The following is a 20,282-nucleotide window of genomic DNA, read 5'->3' as shown; positions in this document are numbered from 1 at the left end:
GAGAAGGCACTGTGGGACCCGGATACTCCTGTGCCCCATGCTTCTTCGGAAGACAAGAATTAGCCATAAAACCTGTCACTTATGATTGTTTTATTAAGAGGAGCTGAGACAACAAACGAACAAATCAGTCAGGATTATCTCACACTCAGACTAGAGAGAAACAAAATTTCAGTGATAAAATTTAACTTATAAAAGAGCCAGATCCAAGCAGCATGACTGTAAACTAAGAAGTTTCCAGAAAATGCGAAGATTCATTTATTATCAAGGTATACAACTCTGAAATTCATCACCTCTGGGTAGCCATGAAATCAAGAAAGAAAAGAAAGGCAGTATGATAGTCAACCCCCAAATCCTTCTCCCTCCGCACAAAAAAATGAAACAGGCACATCGACCCAGAAATCCCTCCTCCCGCACAAAAAAAACACACTAAAATGGAACAGGCATATCAACCCCCAAAAAATTTAGAAAGGATCGGGCAAAAAATATAAAAAACTATAAGGCTGAGAAAAAAATCTATAGTGCAAGTCCACATCCAAAACACAGAAAACCTGGCAACACACTCTGGGCACAGCGTCAAGCACTCCCCTCTCCGGTACAGACAGATCGAAGGACAGGCAGCCGGTGCTCACCCTCCGCACTTGCTTCGATGCTTCAGTCTCCCTCAGCGCACCATGTAAGCTTTGATCGGTGAAACAGGGTCTAGCATCAGCTTGCGCCCTATCCCGCAGTCTGCCCACTACAAAGTTTGTGCACGCTGCCTCTGTCTCCCAGAATTATCTCGGAGACTGCAGAGTGCTGGGGAAAAAAAAGCAAACAATCTGCAAACAGCAAATCACAGGCTCCAGAATCACATTCAAGATGAAAAGCAAATGTAAGAGACATAAAAGAAATGAAATATGTAGTTTCATGATCTAGCTGGAAGACGTCGACTGAAAGAGAGTTGTATGCAGGCGCCATCTTGACCAGACGAAATGCAGAAGCAACCATACCGTAATTACGGAAAATTCACTGATGTATATATCGGCGATTATATAAAACTGGAAGCAAGCTGAGGAAAGTTAAAATACAGGAAAATGACAACTCCACAACCTAATCCAACAGCTCCAAACTGAACAAGAATGGAAACAAATGACTGCAGGGAAGAAGGTCTGGGGAAATACTCAGCAAAATCACAGCAAGGAGGCTGTCGAGAATACTCCGCTTACCCTTGTCACATTGTCAAATCCAGCTACATCACCTTTCCCTTTTGTTTTAAAGATGTGTAATTATGCGCAGCAGGCGTTCGCTTTTGTATAGGGTTCTCCACAATCACAGCTAATTAGATTATTCTAAATTGAGACAAATCTTGTAAACCATTTACATTAAGTTTTACACAGCTGGGCCTCTCAAAGAGAGATAAAAAAAGATGAATAATTAGGTAATCTGCTTTAGGAGTTTAAAGTGAGTTTGGACACCAGGGAAACAGTCTGCTCTTTGAATTGTCTCCCGGAACATTTGACACACGAAGTCTACAACTGTTTTGGTTACGTATACTGTATACGGCAGACCAGTTACAGTGGCTGTATTTATCTGGTACCCATGTAAAATGACATGGGGCAGACTCAAGCAAATTCTTTGAGGACATTAATTGGTATTAACTTGAAAATCCCACCCATTGGACCACGCAACCACTCACCGCAGGAAATGATGCAATGTTTTACTCTGTGCTGGGTTCGTGTGGAGATCCCTTATTCTGTGCCACACCTGCCATAGAAATACTTAATACTAATATTGATGAATCTATTTCCTGCTCGTAGTATTCTCTACCTTATAAAGTACAACAGCAGAACGTCTTATTCACAAAAGAATATTCGGTATTCCTTTCCATTTTGTCCTATTAACTTGAGAGGAATTGATACTTGCAACAACACAATAGCCAATAAGCAGTTATTTCTCCTAATACATCAGCTTATTTCATAAAACTATAAGAGAAGTTCCAAGCTAGACAAGGTTGTCAGTTGAAAGTGTCCATATATTTCCCAAATCATTAAATATTTGGTCTTGAAGAGAGTGAGTTATTTATACTGACTTTTTATTGTTTACGCCAGTTGAATTTGCAACACAATTAGCACAACACAGGAACTGCATAGAAAAGGTATTAGTTTGAAACAATGGGATTCGTTTCCACGTTCGATGGGAAATCGGATATCCTTTGGGAATACATTCTTTGTACTATGCACAGAGGGACACGGGGAATATTAGATAGGCAAGGATTCCCAAAATGGGTCCACAGACCCCTTGGTTAATGGTAAGGCTCTGTGGCATAAAGGTTGTCTCCTCTGAGACAGGGGAGAAAGCTTTCAAAGTGGGTTTTACTGACAGCTCAGTACCTAATACAGAGAATGCAAGGTAGGTTCAGTGCTTGAGTTCTTGGTCGTATTCCAAGTTTAATGTACTTCCTTCAGCAAAAATCACTGGATGCTGGGAATTCTTATATAAAGCACAGGGAAGTTAAATTAAAACAAAAAAAAATAACAATTTTACGTCATAATCCAACAGTTTTAAGCTGAAAGACAAATATTTAAAGAGGATTTGAGGGGTAGGCTTTTCCATGTGATGAGTATATGGGGAAAAAGCTGTCTGAGGAAGTGGTGGGGGTAGGTACAATTACAACATTTAAAAGGTATTTGGACAAGTTCGCAGAAAGTAAAGGCTTAGAGGGGTGTGGACCAAAATGCAGGCAAACGGAACAAGTTCAGGAAGGCAGCTTGACCAGCATGGATGTGTTGGGACGAAGGGCCTGTTATATTACTTTGATTACTTCCTTTATGAGCAATTTATACGCAACAAAGGCCCTTTTTGTAATGTGAATAAATCAAGACTGCGTATCAAAATCAGAAACGATTGTGCTGCTGCTCCCCACTTCTCAGAATAACTGTTCTGAAGCCGGACTCACCTTTAAACACAGTCAAAAGTACGATGATCCTGCGCCCGGTGCAGGCAGCAAATCGAGATCGGAATAAAATGAAAATATTGCAGGAGGCACACAGCATGTCTAGCAGCAGCAAGATAAACCTTGGGTTACAGTCCATGCACTGATTGTGTTAACCTGCTTTCTACCTCACTACTAGGGTTTATTTTCCACTACGTATTTTAACTTGACTATTTAATAGACATATATATAGTTACTGTAATTAATTTTTTCTGTATATTTTTCATGTATTGCATTGTACTGCTGCCATAAAGTTAACAAATTTCATGACGTATGTCAGTGATATTAAACCAAGTTCTGATTCTCCCATTTCTCCAGGGGCTGAACACACTGCAGAGGATACAGAGGGCCATATATCGGTGATATTAAACTTGACTCTGATTCTCCCATTTCTCCAGGGGCTGAGCACATTGCAGAGGATACAGTGGGTCATATATCAGTGATATTAAATTTGACTCTGATTCTCCCATTTCTCCAGGGGCTGAACACACTGCAGAGGATACAGTGGGTCATATATCAGTGATATTAAATTTGACTCTGATTCTCCCATTTCTCCAGGGGCTGAACACATTATAGAGGATGCAGTGGGAGATCTACTCTTTGTGATGGACAGCTCTGGCAGTATCTTACCCTACGAATACACAGGACTGAAAGAGTTTGTTGCTGATTTGCTGAAGCCTTTCACCATAGGCCCAGAGGATGTCCAGATCAGCTTTGTGCAAGTGAGTGATGACCCAGTGGTGGAGTTTCCATTTGGCAAGTACACGTCCATCACTGCCACGCAATGGGCTATTCTGAACATGAAGCAGAAGCTGGGAGATACCAACACTGGCAAGGCATTAGCTCATGCCCAGGACACCATGTTCACGCAGAAGGGAGGAGCCAGACCAGATGTTCCAAAGGTGCTCGTGTGGCTGACAGATGGCGCGTCATCAGATGACATATCTCAGCCCATCAAGTTCCTGAAGGATCAGGGGGTGACAGTGTTCATCGTCAGTATAGGCAGGGGCAATTACATTGAGTTGAAAGCTGCCGCTAGTGAACCAACAGAGAGACGCTTATACTACGTAGATCCTGAGGATATGCACATTATTATGGAGGAGCTGCGTAACGAAATTCTAGGTATGTGTACATTGCTGTTACTTAATTCCACACAATCTTTCAGTTCGGTCACAACCATTCCGCTTTACTGGGCATAGAACACAGGAATCTACAGCACATTACAGGCCCTTCAGCCCACAATGTTGTGCCGCCCATGTAACCCACTCTCGAAACTGCCCAGAGTTTCCCTACCGCATTGCCCTCTATTTTTCTAAGCTCCATGTACCTATCTAAGAAGCTCTTAAAAGACCCTATTGTACCCGTTTCCACCACCACCACCGGCAGTGCATTCCACGCACCCACCACTCTCTGTGTGAAAAACTTACCCCTGACATCCCCTCAGTACCTACTTCCAAGCACCTTAAAACTTTGGGCATAATTTTGGGCCAGTAGGTGCAGCAGTGTTTCTAACCATGTCCCGGGACTCAGAATATAGACCTCTTATGATGGTAAAGACAGGAGAAAATCTGCAGATGCCGGAAGCCGGGAGGAACACACGTAAAGTGCTGGAAGAACTCTGTACCCCTTTCACACCCCTTCCATCCATGTGCCTACCTGGGCTTCTCTTATATGTTGAATGATTGAATTGAATGATCTTTATTGTCATTACACATAAGTACAATGAAACTCTGTCTGGCTTCCTTTCAGGCAATCAAACAAAGCGGCAGATAAAAACAAGACAGTAATAGAAAAACGGTATTAAATAGATAAGTAGCAGAAAATAAGTTGCAGCAGCACCAGAATATCACAGTAATGCACAAAGTGCCGTTAGTGCAAGTATTTGAGTCACAATTTCAGTCATTGTTCTGTGGGAGTGGTGTGATAGAGGCCACAGCTCTGGGGTAGAAGCTGTTCCTCAGTCTATTTGTTCTGGCTTGTAGTGTCCTGAACCTTTTGCCGGATGGCAGCGGGTCAAACAGAGAGCGGCCGGGGTGTGTGGTTATGCTGATTGCTTTCCTCCTGAGTCTGCTGGAATAGACGGTGTCCAGTCCGGGAGCTCCATCCTGTCAATTCGCTGGGCCGCCTTCACCACGCGATGCAGGTCTTGTCGATCGGCAGCTGTGCAGCTGGCACACCACACTGTGTTGAAATCCAGCTCGCATGCACCTCTAGTACTGGCAGCTCATCCCACTCTCTGACAACCCTGAGTGAAGAAGTTTCCCCTCATCTTCCCCTTAAACTTTTCATCTTTCACCTTTGACCCATGACCTCTAGTTGTAGTCCCATCCAACCTCCGGAAAAAGCCTGCTTGCTTTTACTATCTACACCCCTCATAATTTTGTAGATGAGGCAGCATCTACGGAGAGAAATAAACTTCACCTGTCACATGCCAGCTTGTGCTCCTTCCCCTCCCCCCACCTTCTTATTCAGGCTTCTGCCCCCTTCCTTTCCAGACCCTCTTGGCCTGAAATATTGACGGTTTATTCCTCTTAGAGGCTGCCTGACCTGAGGGGTAAATGAAAGCAGGGTTTTTACACTGAGGTTGGGTGAGGCAAGAGCTATGGGTCATGGGTTCAGGGTGAAAGGTGAAATGTTTAAGGGGAACATGGGGGGGGTATCTTCTTCACTCAGAGGGGTGTGAGAGGGTGGAATGAGCTGCCAGTGGAAGTGGTGGGTTCGATTTCAACGTTTATTTTTTATTTTATAGAGATATAGCGCGGAATAGACACTACAGCATGGAATAGCCGCCCAACTCTACCCCGATCCCCAATTTAATCCTAGCCTAATCACAGGATAATTTACAATGATCAATTAACCTACTGACCGGTGTGCCTGTAAGGAAACCGGAGCACCTGGAGGAAACCCACACGGTCACAGGGGTGGGAAACATACAACCTCCTTACAGGCAGCAACGGGAATTGAACGTGGGTTGCCTGCACTGTGAAGCATTGTGCTAACTGCCACACTACTGTGAGAAATTTGGATGGGCACATGGATGGGAGGGGTATAGAGGGCAATGGTCCAGGTGCAGGTCAATGGTACTAGGCACAGTCTTGATGGGCTGAAGGGCCCTTTTCAGTACTGTAGGAAGAAAGTGTTAGCAAATTAGTTCAAATATTACTAATTGAAAGACTCCTCCAGGTGGAAAAGGAGCAAGTTAGAAAACAAAGTGTGGAGACAAGAAAGGACAAGTTAGCGTGAGGAATAAAAAGAAAAAAATGTAGGAAACAGGTTTCATTTATTACTCGTACAGCTGGTGTAATAGATGATAACAAAACATACAGCATGGCCTGTTTATAAAGTGCAAATAAGATCTGATAGTCATTTACTAAATAGCTCGGCTGAACCATCTGGAGCAGAATATTTTGCAGGCTTATCCAACTCGCCATCTTTGGGCACTTATGTGTGGAAAGATTAAAAAGATGCCAGAGATCAAATAGTTCTTGCAATATTTTGAGTCCCAGATTCCTAAAGATTTGTTATCTTGTGAGCTGCTGTTGCATTAAATACCTCTGGACCAGGTCCTCAAAGTGGGCATGAAGTTGGAGCTGGATAAATGAGTGTGCCTTTTAAATCACACTCCTGAGATGTGTGTGGTTCTCACTGTTTATTGTCCTTACGACGTGCTCTGGGGGTGATGGAGATTACCCAGCTTTTCGAACTTCCACAGGGTTTAGAGTTTAGAGCGTAGAACAGTGCAGACTCTTCGGTCCTCTGCATTGTGCTGACAATCGAACCCTCCCCTCCCACATAGCCCTCCATTTTTGTTTCATCCATGTGCCTAACTAAAAGTCTCTTAACTGTCCCTAATGTATCCACCTTTACTAGCAAATCATTCCACACAGCTACCACTTTCTGTGTAAAGAAAATAAATTGCCTATGACATTCCACCGCCACCCCCCCCCCCCCCACTTCTGTGTGGCTTGTGGCCGTGGATAAGGCATCGGTCTGGTGATCTGAAGGTCACTGGTTCGAGCCTCAGCTGAGGCAGCGTGTTGTGTCCTTGAGCAAGGCATTGCTCTGCGATGACACCGGTGCCAAGCTGTATGGGTCCTAATGCCCTTCCCTTGGACAACATCAGTGGTGTGGAGAGGGGAGACAAACTTCAGGTCTTCCATACAACCCTGCCCAGGCCTCAGTCATCATCGAAAATTGATGGACAGCCGAAGAAGAAGGTATGAGAAGAAAACTAAACACCTTAAAGTTTTGCCCCCTAGTAATAGTCATTTCTGTCCCGGGAAAAAGTCTGGGTCTCCATTCCCTCTATTCCTCTTATCATCATGTATACTCCATCAAGTCATCTCTCATCCTCCTCTCCAAACCTCACTCAACCTATCCTCATAAAACATGCTGTCTAGTCCAGGCAGCTTCTTGACAGATCTCCCTCTGCACCCTCTCTAAAGCATCCATATTTTCCCAAAATGAGGTGACCAGAACTGAACACAATACTCCAAGTGTGGTCTAACCAAGGACTTCTGGAACTGCAACATTATTTTCTGGCTCTCGAGCTCAAACCCCAACCCTCCTTAACACCAATTTGCGCTGCAAACTTGAAGGATCTATGGCTGTGAAGCCCAGGATCCCTCTGTTCAATGTTAAGAATCCTGTCATTAATCCTGCTATTAACCATGTGGCGTTATGTAAAGAACTCTGGGAATTTGACTTTGTAAAGATGAATGAATTGTTTTGTATGTCCGAGTTAATATAGCTATGGAGAGAAATCTGGAGATGATGTGGATTCTGTGCTTTCCCAATCCAGGTGGTAGGAGCTCCTGGGTTTTGGGGAAGTATTGACAAGCAGTTGTCTTGTTGACAGTACATACCGCAGCCTGTGTGGACCAGTGGGGGAGGGAATGGATGGTGGATGTGAAAACAATCGAGAAAACTGCTTTCTTGTGTTTGGTTTCCAGTTTCTTGGTTGTAGCTGTATCTTAACTCGTCATGGCATTCAACTGCATTTCTGGCCTTTGCCTTACCGTGCCTCGCTGTAGTAGACTCTGGAAATATACTGAGCTTCCTGATCTCAAACAGGGCAATAATTAAATGTGTTTGATGAAATTGAAGTTCGGTGAGGAGGGGTTTACACTACGACTGGAAAATAGTCAATGTCAACAACGAGAGGATCATCCTGGACTCTGACTATTATAATAATTAAATAGACTGATGCCGATGTTCAAAGTACCCTTATTATCAAAGTATGTATACATTATACAACCTTGAGATTCGACTCCTAACAGGCAGACATGAAACAAAAAAACCGTAAAGAACCCATTAAATAGAAGGAAGGCCATCAAAGATCCAATGTGTAGAACATAGGACATAGAAATCTACAGCAGCTTACAGGCCCTTCGGCCCACAATGCTGTGCTGACCACGCAACCTACTCTAGAACGGGTTTAAAATTGCCCTACCGCATATCCCTCTATTTTTTCCTAAGCTCCATGTACCTACCTAAGAGTCTCTTAAAAGACTATTGTATCCGCCTCCACCACCACCGGCAGTGCATTCCACGCACCCACCACTCTCTGTGTGAAAAACTTACCTCTGCCCTCCCTTCCACCTACTTCCAAGCACCTTAAAACAATGCCCCCTCGTGCTAGCCTTTTCAACCCTGGGAAAAAGCCTCTGACTATCCACACGATCAATGCCTCTCATCATCTTATACACCTCTATCGGGTCACCTCTCATTCTCCGTCGCTCCAAGGAGAAAAGGCCGAGTTTGCTCAGCCTGCTCTCATAAGGCACGCTCCCCAATCCAGGCAACGTCCTCGTAAATCTCCTCTGCACCCTCTCTATAGTATCCAGAAAGAGAAAAAGAATCGAGCGAACAACAAACGCGAGCAAATGCCACTCTGAACTGAAGACCACAAAGACAGACCTGTCCCCAGACAGTTGGCTCAGCGCAGAGCCGAGCAGCGGTGTCAATCAGCCTGTTACTTACCAACCTTGGGGCATGAGGAAGTACCTCATGAGTGAGATCCTAGGGCAAGAAGTGTGGGAGAAGCATAATCACTCATTGACCCTTTGGACTGAATGGTGCATCTTTCCACTGTAAATACAGTGCTTTATTATTTAAACATATCTCAGTAAATACTGCAAATATATCTAAGGAGTTTGCTGTGCATTAAAGCATTACCACGTTTACAGCTACGTTCCTTAAATATAGTGTGTTATATCTGTAACTGACACGTATTTGCTCTGCTTTGTAACACATATCCATCACAATCTTTGATCAGGTCCCTCGTACTTGTTAATTTGCCACAGTGTTATATACTATGTACAGGAAAATGGATCTTTGATCTTGGTTTGACGTGACTGAAACTGGCCGCTGATCGCAGTATGTTTGGAGGAAGGAGCAGAGAATTCAATTTAAATCTCATTCATCTAGTTCTAATCAGTCAGTAAGGTTAAAATGCCTTTCAATTATATTAATTTTGAGTGCTTTACACCAGAAGTATCATTATCTTCTTCCTCTTTAATATGTCCACCAGTTTCCAGTAATATCCTTTCCTTTTAACAAGTGTGTGAAAGGTTAACAAAGATTAATTACAATTGATTTTGTCTCACGGACATTTTGCTTCATTGCATGACAAGATAATATCTGAAGATCTTGCTCATTGCGTGAGAATCGCTTAATGAAAATGAGTTAAAGTTCCTATTGAGTTAAAATTAAAGATTCCTGAAGAGCTTCCCCCTCCATTTATGTTTGCGGAGTTTTCAGCTGAGGTTGTCACTTAATTCCTCCTTCACTCCCCCCCCCCCCCACCCGACTCCACCCACGTTCACCCTGTACAGAAAATCCGCTGTTTAATTTCTTCTACCCATCTGACCTGGTTACGATTCGACTTTCAGTGCACAGAACAAAAGGACCTTATAGTAAAAAACGAAAGAATTTTACAGCGCAGAAGGTGAGAGAAGGTGAAAGTGCCCCAACATGCTTCCAAGAGTGTAATTAAACTGAAGAGATGATTTTAAAAAAACATTGTGTAAATATTGGTTTTAAGGAAGATAGTAGAAATGGAAATATTTACTGGGAAATTTGCGAACTTGGAGCCCAGTAAAGTCAGGCCAGCCCATAGGTTGTAAGGTAGGATAAGAATGTAGACTAAACAGCTTCTTTGTTTGTTACAGAAGGTAACATCTTCAGTGCTGTTTCTACAATTGTCAACAATTTTATGATGCCAGGGCATATAAAAGAAATGCTGGAAGTATTGGAGCAGAGCAGAAAGAACAGATTTCTCACAGAGTTGTAGGATTAGGAGTGAACAGACCATGAAGGGATTTAATCGCGATGCTGAGAATTTTAAATTTCAGCCGTTCCGGAGCAGCAGCCTATGTAAGGCAGAAAACACAGGAGCAGACTTAGGCCATTCAGCCCATCGAGTCTGCTCCGGCATTCAGTCATGGCTGATTTATTAGCCCTCTCAACCCCATTCCTCTGCCATCTCCCCGTAACTTTCATCCCCCTGACTAATCAAAAACCTATCAACTACCATGTAACTTCAAAACTTTAAACTAATTCAAAGGAAGATGCGGGAGTCCGAAAATGTGAGTCTGACTTCATGTTAACCTAAAGCGAGGCGTGCATGGGGTAGAGTGGTGACGTATTTTTACATCTAACCACAATGAATTAAGTAAACAAACAAGAATGCTTAAACAGACAATATATTTATATAATTAATCAAATATCACTGAAATATTAAATACACAACTCTCCCGCTTTAAACATATCCAACGACTTGGTCTCCGGAGCAATGAATTCCACAGATTCACCACCCTCTGCCTAAAGAAATTCCTCCTCGACTCTGTTCCAAAGGCGCGTCCTGCTTTAGAAGATGTGGATCAGCCAGCAGGAGAGGACGGAGCGGCGTAAACAAGACCTGGTGTGGGTTTGGGTACAAGCAGCTGTCTTTAACAGCATTAAGTTACCAGGGGCTCACTGGGAAACCATCCAGTAGTGTGATGAATTGAACTGGCAAGTACTTGCTTGGAAAATGAGGTGACATGTTGAGCAGTGGGTTGGAACCGTCGCAAGAATATTAGACTCACAGAGCAGGAGAGTATGGATACAGGGCCTTCAGCACAGTGACGGTACGAGGGAGCATCACTTTAAGGTGAAAGTACAGGGGGGATGTCAGAGGTAGCTTTTTTAAAAAAACAGAGAGTAGTAGATGTGTGGAACGTACTGCGGGGGTGTTGGTAGAAGCCGATACACTTGGGACTCTTAAGAAACTCAGACACATGGTTGAAAGAAAAATGGAGGGCTATGTGGGAGGGAAGGGTTAGATTGATCTTGGAGTAGGTTAAAAGGCCAGCACCACATTGTGGGCCGAAGGGCCTGTACTGTTCTATGAGTCCATGCTGACCATGGTGTCTCCCCCCCCCAGCTAGTCCCAATTTCCTGTGTTCAGCCCGTACGCCCCCCCCCAAAGTCCCACCTCTCCATGTACCCACCCAAGTGATTCTTGATCCTGTCCATGAATGTCCGATTTGGCCTTCTCAAAGAGCTACAGAAAAGAACTGTAGACTATCCAGGACTGATAGAGCAATAGTTTGTGAAAGGAATTGGCAGTGTCAGAGGAAGGTCAGAAGGTTTAGTGGAATAGGTCAAGCTGGATTTCATTGATATCCATATTCCACCTGCTTTGAAGGAGGATGGAATTCCATGGTCAGCAACCTCCTCCATCCAAACCTTTTACTCATGATCTCCTTTCCCACCACGTTACCTAACCGCCATCCTCTTCCTTGTTTTCTCCATTTCCTCCCAGCTATGGTTTACATAGAACATAGAATAGTACAGCACATTACAGGCCCTTCTGCCCACAATGTTGTGCCGACCCTCAAACCCTGCCTCCCATATAAACCCCCACCTTAAATTCCTCCAATACCTGTCTAGTAGTCTCTTAAACTTCACTAGTGTATCTGCCTCCACCACTGACTCGGGCAGTGCATTCCACACACCAACCACTCTCTGAGTGAAAAACCTTCCTCTAATATCCCCCTTGAACTTCCCTCCCCTTACCTTAAAGCCATGTCCTCTTGTACTGAGCAGTGGTGCCCTGGGGAAGAGGCGCTGGCTGTCCACTCTGTCTATTCCTCTTAATATAACAACCAGACTTCCAATCCAGTTCCAAACTTCTGATATTGTTTTTGCTAGTAAGTTAGAGAAGACCTTCGTTTGCCGGTCATTAACTGTCAGTCCCATTGCCTATCTAGTCAAGGGCAACGTAGTTGAAAAGGAGGGAATTAAAACAGGTTTTTTTGGAGGGAGGGGAACTCCAAGGTTCCCTGCAAAGAGCAAGAGCCCCCTATTTAGTACCAGCTTCCCTAAACATTGGCTGTTTATTTCCTTAATTGTTGGTTGGTGTGGAAGGCAAATTATGCCCTCTAAGGAATGCATGCACTAGTCATTCTTTTCAATTCACTGCCATGAGGATTTTGTTTCCAAAATGAACTCTCTTTTGAGCCACACATGTGCCAGGCTCTAACCATTGTCCCTTGAGATTTAGTGGTATCACCATCACTAAATCCCCTATCAACATCCTAGGGGTTACCATTGACAGGAAACTGAACTGGTCTATGTGGCTACCAGAGCGGGTCAAAGGCTGGGAATCCTGCGGTGTGTAACTCACCCCCTGTCTCCCCAAAGTCTGTCCACTGTCTACAAGGCTCAGCTCAGGAGTGTAATGGAATACTCACCACTCGCCTGGATGAGTGCAGCTCCATCAACACTCAAGAAGCTTGATACCATCCAGTACAAGGCAGCCCACTTGATCGGTACCCCTTCCACAAGCATCCAATCCCTCCACCATCGACAAACAGTGTGTACTATCTACAAGATGTATTGCAACAATACAGCAAAGTTCCTAAGGCAGCACCTTCCAGACCCACGACCACTGCCATTCTAGAGGAATGAGGTCAGCGATATCTGGGAACACCGCCACTTGGAAATTCCCCTCCAAGTCTCTCACCATCCTGACTTGGAAACGTATCGCCGTTCCTTCATTGTCGCTGGCTCAAAATCATGGAATTCCCTCCCTAACAGCACCGTGGGTGTACCTACACCTCAGGGACCGCAGCGGTTCAAGAAGGCAGCTCATCACCACCTTCTCAAGGGCAACTAGGGATGGGCAATAAATGCTGGCTTAGCTGGTGATGCCCAGATCCCGTAAGTGAATATATATTTTGTAAAAAATCCTTATTTACCTCTCCAGATCCACAACTGACTATATCCCTGATAGACGACTCATGGGACTAAAGATTTTCCTCAGGGAAAATCTTGCCTCACAAGTCTGTTGGAATTCTTTGAGGAAATAACAAGCATAGTAGACAAAGGAGAATCAGTGGATGTTGTATATTTGGATTTTCAGGCCTTTGACAAGGTGCCACACATGAGGCTGCTTAGCAAGATAAGAGCCCATGGTATTACAGGAAAGATACTAGCATGGATAAAATATTGGCTGACTGACAGAAGGCAAAGAGTGGGAATAAAGGGGGCCTTTTCCGGATAGCTGCCAGTGACTAGTGGTGTTCCACAGGGAGAGGTGATGGGACCACTTCTTTTTATGTCAGAATTGATGGCTTTGTGGCCAAGTTTTCGGATGATACAAAGATAGATAGACAGGCAGGTGGTGTTGAGGGAGCAAGGAAGCTGTGGAAGGACAGATTAGGAGAATGGGTAAAGATGGAATACGGAGTGAGGAAGTGTATGGTCATGCACTTTGGTGGAAAGGGTAAAAGCATAGACTATTTTCTAAGCGGGGAGAAAATTCAAAATTCCGAGGTGCAAAGGGGCTTGTCCTCGTGCAGGATTCCCTGAAAGTTAACTTACAGGCTTAGTCGGTGGTGAGGAAGGCAAATGCAATGTTAGCATTCGTTTTACGAGGGCTAAAATATCAGAATAAGGATGTGATGCTGAGACTTTACAAGGCACCGGTCAGACTACACTTAGACTATTATGAGCAGTTTTGGCCCTCTATCTAAAAAGGGTTGTGCTGACATTGGAAAGGGATCAACGGAGGTTCATAAAAGTGATTCTGGGAACGAAAGACTTATCGTGTGAAGAGTGTTTGATGGCTCTGGGCCCGTAATTGCTGGAATTTAGAAGAATGAAGGGAGATCTCATTGAAGCCTGTCAAATGCTGAAAGGCTTAAATAGAGTGGATGTAGAAAGGATATTTCTTATAGTGTGGGAATCTCAGACCAGAGGGCACAACCTCAGAAGGGAGGGATGTCCATTCCGAAGAGATGAAGAGAAACTTCTTTAGCCAGAGGGGGGAGAATCTGTGGAATTTGTTGCCACAGGCGGCTGTGAAGGCCGGGTCATTGGGTGTATCTAAGGCGCAGGTGGATAGATCCTTGAGCAGTCAGGGTGTGAAAGGTTACAGGGAGAAGGCCGGGCACTGGTGTTGAGAGGGAAATGGATCAGCCATGGTCAAATAGTGGAGCAGACTCAATGGGCCAAAAGGCCTAATTCTGCTCCTATATCTTATGGTCTTATGGCTCTCCCCCCATGGAAATAATTCAGTTGGATGTAGCTAATCCAATCCCAAGTAGTTGATCGTTATTTTCAATGATAATTTAGTAAGAAGCTCACCGAATGGATTTCAATGAAGAGATATTATATGAGAGGCTGTCAATATTTATACCTCAGCCAGCATAATTTTATCTGCATGTTATTAGGTTTCTAATTAACGAAGCACATTGCCCACTTTGTGACTGCTACACTTCAGAAATCGAAATGGCTGTTATGTACATGAGACATACTGAGGTTGTGAAAGATAGATCCTGTGTTTTTACTGTTTACACTGTGTACTGCCAATGATGAAGCCTGTGTCAAATCGAATGATCTAGCTTAATGCAGGAAAATATGATGACATAATTTAGTAATGTATGAATAGCAAAGACCTCAGATTCTGTCATTTAATGCAAGCTCATGCATTTGTGCCATTTCACTGTTTCCAGTTATCAATGTCTCTAAAGCGGCTTATTTTATATATTGTAGAGTTTATTCCAGCTAGAGTTTTAAACTACTTCTCCAGTAGCCTTGAGTCTACAAGTTCTTTTTAATTTTGATGAAACAATACTGCAGCCTGCAAAGGATCTTATGGAGTTCTGACAACGGGTCACAGAGTGCTTTCCTGTCACTGAGCACATCGACTTGAAACACTGTCACAGGAAAGTGGCATCTATCATCAGGAACCTTGGCACCCAGGACACGGTCTCCTCTTGCAGCTGCCCTCGGGACTCGGGACTCACACACCAGGTTCAGGAACAGTCATTACCCTTCAACCATCAGGAAGGTGGTACAGGATCCTCGGGACTCACACACCAGGTTCAGGAACAGTCATTACCCTTCAACCATCAGGAAGGTGGTACAGGAGCCTCGGGACTCACACACCAGGTTCAGGAACAGTTATTACCCCTCAACCACCAGGCTCATGAGCCAGAGGGGATAACTTCACTTGCCCCATCATTGAAATGTTCCCACAAGCTATGGACTCACTTTCAAGGACTCTTCATCACATGTTCTTGATATTTATTGCTTATTTATTTATTATGCAACCCTCAGTTGGGCCAGTGGCTTAATCTGGGAGATGATAGTCCCCAGCCCGGCCAAACTTAAGAAATCTCGTTTGGGTGGATGCTGCGCAATGTGTCCCCTGTTACAAATCAGTACCCCGAAATAACAAATGGTACATGATATGTGATTAAAGGATTGAGCTTTATAATTCTTAATTTGACTATATGGTTGGTAACGAAAAGGGCCCATTCTCATGAAATAGTCAAATGCGCAAACGTTGGAGCTCACAGTTTCTCCATTTGTTCCCGCCGTCCTCCAACCCTTGGACCCTCACTCCTCAGTCCACTCCATCCAGCGGCCTAGCAACTCTTCATCTCTTCCCGACAAAAGAACACAAAAATCCCTCTTCCAGACCCACAAGAAAGAGCATCATCCCTCTCTTTGGATAGCCCCACATTCCAAAGCCCTGTTAACTAGTCATAACCCAAACATTGCTGCTACTGAGACGCCATTACCTCAGCAGTAAAACTTTACAGCGTGTTACAGTTATTATTATTTATTTCTTTTTGTATTTGTGCACTTTGCTGCCTTTAGCACACTGAATACCCAAGTTGGTGCAGTCCTTCATTGATTCTACTATTATTCTGTAGATTTATTGAGCACCCCCGGAAGAAAATATATCTCAGGGTTGTATGTGGTGACATATATGTACTTTGATAATAAATTTACTTTGAAGTTTGAGTGAAACATTAACTGTTCATGCTACTTGAGCTGCTGAGTTTTTCTAGCATTTCCAATTTTTATTCCATCTACAGTTTGATTTTCATTATTAACCATATATTGTTGGGCGACACAGTAGCGTAGCAGTCAGAGTTCAGAGTTCAGTTCTGGCACTATTTGTAGAGCCTGTATGTTCTCCCCATGATCGGGTGGGTTTCCTCCGGGTGCTCTGGTTTCCTCCCACAGTCTGGTTGCTAGCTTAATTGGTAGCTAAATATCTCTAAATGGAAAAACGTAAAGAGGAGTGTAAGGAAATAGTTGGATTTTCTTCCCACTTCTGCCCCTTTACGCCTGGAGTTATCCTAAAGGTATAAAGTTGCCTTTCCCCTATAGCACGTGCTTCTGCTGCCGATTGCTGATGTCATCTGTCCTAACGGAGGGCCTCCGCCTGACTGTTTGTCCTATTTAGCTTTGACTATTCAGTCATCACCTGCTGAGTTCCTCCAGTATCTTGTGTGTGTTGATCTGGATTTCCCGCATCTCTTGTGATATTCCTGGGGAAATCCTTTGCCACACTCTGGAGCTGCTGGGGGGGTGGGGGACTGTCCCAACCTGGGGTCCATGGACCCCTTGCTTACAGGTATTGGTCCACGGCATAAAAGGGGTTTAAGAATCCCTGCTCTGCAGTCTGCACTCCCTCCTTATTTCCCAAGGTCACATTGACTTTCAACTTACTAAACACAGCTTCTTTCTAAACGGCTGGCCGAGACCTCTAGCATGTACTGCAATTCATTGTTCCCCGCTGGACGAGAGAGAGGTTACATTTGTGAAGTGAATTTGAGAAGAAGTTATCTCACTCACTGAAGAACAGGCGGAGTCTCAGGCACCGGAATCTGCCAAATAGCTGGCTTCCCACGCACATGTCTTTATGGGGGATCTGACAGCTTGCTGCCCCCTTCCCCTCTCCCTAGCACAAAGCTATTTCCTTCTGATCTTGATTTAGTTGACTGGGACTTGTACAGATTTGAATGTATATGCAAGCTAATCCCATCCCATGGCAGTCAAAGCAAATGTTGATACTGTGTTGTATCCCTTACGGTCCTCTGAGAGGAGTGCAGCGACTTTAAGACATGCACAGAATTGAGTGAGGTCCTATTAGATTTGGTGTAGGACTACCCTCAAAGCTCACTTCTGATCTACACCACTTAACAGTGTTTCAAACAGTATTTCAGCCAGTTTCAGAGTCAGCGTCAGATATCATATCACCAGCATATGGCATGAAATTTGTTAACTTTGCAATAGCGGTACAGTGAAATACATGATAAATAAATATAGAGAACAGTAACTGAGTTACAGTAAGTATATATATACTAAATAGTTTAATTAAATAAGTAGTGCAAAAAAAAAGTAGTGAGGTAGTGTTCAAGGGTTCAATATCCATTCAGAAATCGAGTGGCAGAGGGGAAGAAGCTGTTCCTGAATCACTGAGTGTGTGCCTTCAGGCTTCTGTACCTCCTTCCTGACGGTAACAATAGGAACAAGGTCTGTCCTTAATGATGGACCCCGCCTTCCTTCCTTAGGCCATGCTCCTTGAAGATGGCTTGGATACTACGGAAGAGTGTACCTGTGATGGAGCTGACTGATTGTACAAGTTTCTGCAACTGGTTTCGAGCTCGTGCAGTAGCTCCCCCCATACCAGATGATGATGCAGCCAGAAAGAATGTCCATTGCACATCTGTAGAAGTTTTTGAGTATTTAGTTCACAAGCCACATCTCCTCAAACTCCTCATGAAGTATAGTCACTGCCTTGCCCTCTTTATAGCTGCATCAATATGTTGCGTCCAGGTTAGATCCTCAGAGATAGTGATTCCCAGGAACTTGAAACTGCTCACTCTCTCTACTTCTGATCCCTCTATGAGAATTCACAAATTTCACAAATTTCTACAGGAAACCAGATTGATATTTGCACAGCAAACACGAGGAAATCTGCAGATGCTGGAAATTCAAACAACAACACACACAAAATGCTGGTGGGACACAGCAGGCCAGGCAGCATCTTCGTCAGGTCAGGTCTCGGCCCAAAACGTCGACAGTGCTTCTCCTTATAGATGCCGCCTGGCCTGCTGTGTTCCACCAGCATTTTGTGTGTGTTGTTTTATATTTGCACTCTTTGTGGCCAAAAATGCAATTTCTAGTTTGCTAATATTTTCAGTTCCTTATAATTTCGCTGGTTCTGACCCAACTTTGCACAGATATAATTTTCTATTCTTTATTAACAACACCGACCAAGCTTTCACCGCTCGCTTTTCCAGTCAGGAGAAAAGAAGGAATCCAAGCAGTGATCTCTCCTGAGTATACAAGATATTCTACAGAATATCATGTTAAAATTGTAAAGGTTGAACAAGTGAACCACAATGAAACTTTAGGGCTTTGCTTCACATCAGCAATGAACATTGAGGCATACTTGCTGATAAGTTAATTGGTCATTGTGGATTGTCCTGTGATTAGGCCAGGGTTAGATCAGGGGACAGCACGTCTCCAAGAGCTGGAAGGGCCTATTGAGTGCTATATCTCAATTTTTTTAAAAATACGTCTAGAGTAGATATGAATATCCTGGAATCAATAAAGAAATTGAAACATTTTACTGTAGGAGATGGCAAAGTTTAGGCTACTTCGGTATGGACAACTTAGGATAGGACAAATTTCAAAGATATTTAGATAAAAAGCTAGGCTTTCAGCCCACTCGCCCTCAGGAGAAGTATTCATTCTTCAGGCATGTGCGTGCCAGCAGCATAACAGATTCATTTCCAGTACATGTTGTTAAACATGACGTTCTTGATTTGATGGTTTAAATACTTTTTGTAAAGACACATCACTCATCCTAGCAGCTGGAACCCTCAGGTTTAATTACAGTGAATTGCGACTTGCTGCCCCTTACTCCCCCCCCCCCCCAGGGCATTTTTCAGCTGCTTTAGGACGGAGGACTGGAGAATCAGGAACGCAACATCTGTCCGATCACTTACTGATTTGTCTCAGCCATGTGCTGCTCTGGCTGGAGCCGCTGGAAGTTTAATTTTCCCTTTTGCTTTTAAGTTGCAACTTCAGGCAATGCGCAGCTGTGTGCGCACATTTTTGCATTTAGAGCAGACTTGTTGCTGCTCGTCCTGTGTAGGTAATGCAAATGCTCGGTCACTCTTGGACACTTGATATGCTTCTCTCTAATCCGTGCCTCCTCCTCTCATTTTCCTGCATTTCCCCTGACAAACAGTTGAACTGTCACTGCTTTCCATACAGACCTGGCCAGGTCACCTTGGTCTACCCTCTAGAAATGAGGTCATCCAAAAATTCTGCTGACGTAGTCTTGAGCAGCAGCAGTTCTGGTGTTGTTTACTTGCATTGATTTCACATTACTCTTTTGAAACTCTTTTGCTTGTTTTCAAAGCCGCCTATGACCTTGCTCCGTCCTTATCACGAGAGTCTTCTCCGGCACTATCTGCAATGCAGCTTTCTGACCCATTAAGCACTGAGAAACTTAATCATCCCATTTGCTGCTTGGCCTTCAGTTGCCAAACCCATAGGTCTCTGAGATTCTTTTCCCAATCATTTCTGGTCATTTCTTCTTTTAAAATGGTCAGCCCTTTGACAAGATTTTTGCATATGCAACAATATTTTTCCTCCCCTGGATGAGTGTTAAACTTTGCTTCATAATATTCCTGTGAAGTATTTGGGTGTGTTATTACTCTAAATACGATATGCAACTTAAAAATGCAGTTGTTATTGCCGAATCTTTGTCTGATTACTAGCAAAAAAAAATTGGACATTTTCCCAAGGTATTTTTGCACAATAATTAGATTGTATTATCCCAGACAGAGTGCAGACAGTCTCCCTTATTTAGTTGTTACTCATCACCCATTTAAAATCAGGATGGGATGACCTGAACTTTACTGTGGCAAACGTCTTATAATCTAATTTCTGCATGAGGTTACGTTTCACACAGTGACAGTGATTAAGATTTTGACCATATTAG

At 43.7% G+C, this 20,282-nt stretch overlaps 1 protein-coding gene across 1 annotated transcript in view; it reads left to right on the top strand.

Moving 5' to 3' along the window:
• Nucleotides 1–20,282, top strand: part of vwa1 (von Willebrand factor A domain containing 1) — a 52,038-nt gene that overhangs the window by 11,184 nt on the left and 20,572 nt on the right. Inside the window, exon 2 of the mRNA XM_059952000.1 lies at nt 3,530–4,093. Coding sequence (XP_059807983.1) covers nt 3,530–4,093 — 564 coding nt within the window. The remainder of the gene's footprint in view (nt 1–3,529; nt 4,094–20,282) is intronic.

This window comes from Hypanus sabinus, chromosome 27, assembly GCF_030144855.1.
Source record: "Hypanus sabinus isolate sHypSab1 chromosome 27, sHypSab1.hap1, whole genome shotgun sequence".
NCBI lineage: Eukaryota > Metazoa > Chordata > Chondrichthyes > Myliobatiformes > Dasyatidae > Hypanus > Hypanus sabinus.
The sequence above is the reverse complement of the archived record's forward strand: the minus strand, read 5'-3'. Positions and strand labels throughout refer to the sequence as shown.